Source organism: Merops nubicus, unplaced genomic scaffold (genome assembly GCF_000691845.1).
Source record: "Merops nubicus isolate BGI_N331 unplaced genomic scaffold, ASM69184v1 Scaffold47862, whole genome shotgun sequence".
Lineage (NCBI taxonomy): Eukaryota > Metazoa > Chordata > Aves > Coraciiformes > Meropidae > Merops > Merops nubicus.
In genome coordinates, this window is record NW_008596476.1 from 1 (window position 1) to 1369 (window position 1369).

At 51.3% G+C, this 1369-nt stretch overlaps 1 protein-coding gene across 1 annotated transcript; it reads right to left on the bottom strand.

Annotated features, from left to right (window-relative positions):
* Positions 1-352: 352 nt before the first annotated feature.
* Positions 353-1223, bottom strand: SNRNP35 (small nuclear ribonucleoprotein 35kDa (U11/U12)). Its single transcript, XM_008936377.1, has one exon. The coding sequence runs from the start codon at positions 1149-1151 to the stop codon at positions 354-356; it is 798 nt and encodes a 265-aa protein (XP_008934625.1). The 5' UTR covers positions 1152-1223; the 3' UTR covers position 353.
* Between the last annotated feature and the right edge of the window lie 146 nt (positions 1224-1369).

Consider the following 1369-nt stretch of genomic DNA (forward strand, 5'->3'; position numbering starts at 1 on the left):
TGTAGGGGAGGGGCGGGAGGGAGGTCGGGCAGCGCTATGAAGAGCCCCCTCCCGGGATAGCCAGACGGGTACAAAACGAGGTGTATACTCAGCTTTGGAGGGGTGCGCATACACATGGTGCATTTCTTACAGCGTTCACCAGTTCAAAAATACTAATAAAAAAAGTTTATTTTCTCTGAAAAAGAATTCAACATGCATCTTAACTGCATTAGCAACCAAACTACAGAAACCTAGGAGATGTGAAGGACAAGCATCAAGACAGTAACACCACAGCATGCTCTGGGAATGCTGCCCACAACTGAAGGCAACGACCAAAACGCTGTGGATGTCAGAGGAGGTAACGTACCTGTCACCTATCGATGCTTGTCATCATCTCTCTGTTTCTTGGTATCCCTTTCCCTGCTCCGGTCTCTATCCCTGTCCTTCCTGTCTCGCTCCTTCCTCTCCCTCCCCCTGCTCCTCTCTTCTTTGGAGTCCCTCTCTCTCTCACCTTCACCCCAAGTCCACGACCGCTCCCTTTCTGGCCATCGCTTGTCTCTGCTCCTTTCATGCTCTCGGTCCCTTGTTCTCCAGTCCCTCGTTCCCTCACGAGACCAGTTTCTTTTCTCTGCTGATCCTTCTCCATAGAAATCATTTTTCATGCTTGGCAAATTGATAGGCTTTCGGAAAGGTCTGTCCCGTCCTCCAAACCGTAGCTGTCCAGATTCTTTTTTGCCTCCAAAACCACCTCCAAGCCTCCGAGGAATCCATCCTTTGAGAGTTCTTTCCAGTTCAAAGTCAACAAAGATCTCATGTTGATCAATAACCAGCCTGTTGGCATCTCTGTGGGCCTTCAAGAGAGCACGCTCCTCCTTGTACTCAATAAATGCATAACCCTTGGAAAATCCTGTGACCAGGTCTCGAACCAGACGGATCTTTCTGATGTCTCCGTACCGGGAAAAGACCTCCTTTAATTTCTCTTCTGTTGTCTGAAGATTGAGCCTTGCTACAAACAGGGTGAGGTGAGGATCCCCCGTGACTCCCTTGTTGGGTACGTAGCGTGCCAGCATAGCCCTCCATATGGCACGGTCATGGGGCTCTTCGTCGGTGCCATCAATGCTCCCAGCTTTGAGGGGGTCATACTCCTTCGCTATGGGGGCCCAGTCATTCATCTTCTAGTGGGGAAAAAAACACGCATGACACAGGCTCTGCAGGAAGATCAGGTAGTGCAAGAAGCACTTTCAGCACTGCTGTACAATGTTTTTTATCCAACAGTCCCCCAAATCGTGGCAAACTTAAACCAGCAGCGTGGCCGTTGTCTCGAGTTCATCCCCCACCACAGGGCCGTGCCGGGAAGCCAGGTGACGCCCGGGCCTGAGCGGGCCCCGCG

What these genes read in the sequence shown, in the direction of transcription:
- SNRNP35 (XM_008936377.1), bottom strand. Translation starts at nt 1,151, where the DNA reads ATGAATGACTGGGCCCCCATAGCGAAGGAGTATGACCCCCTCAAAGCT.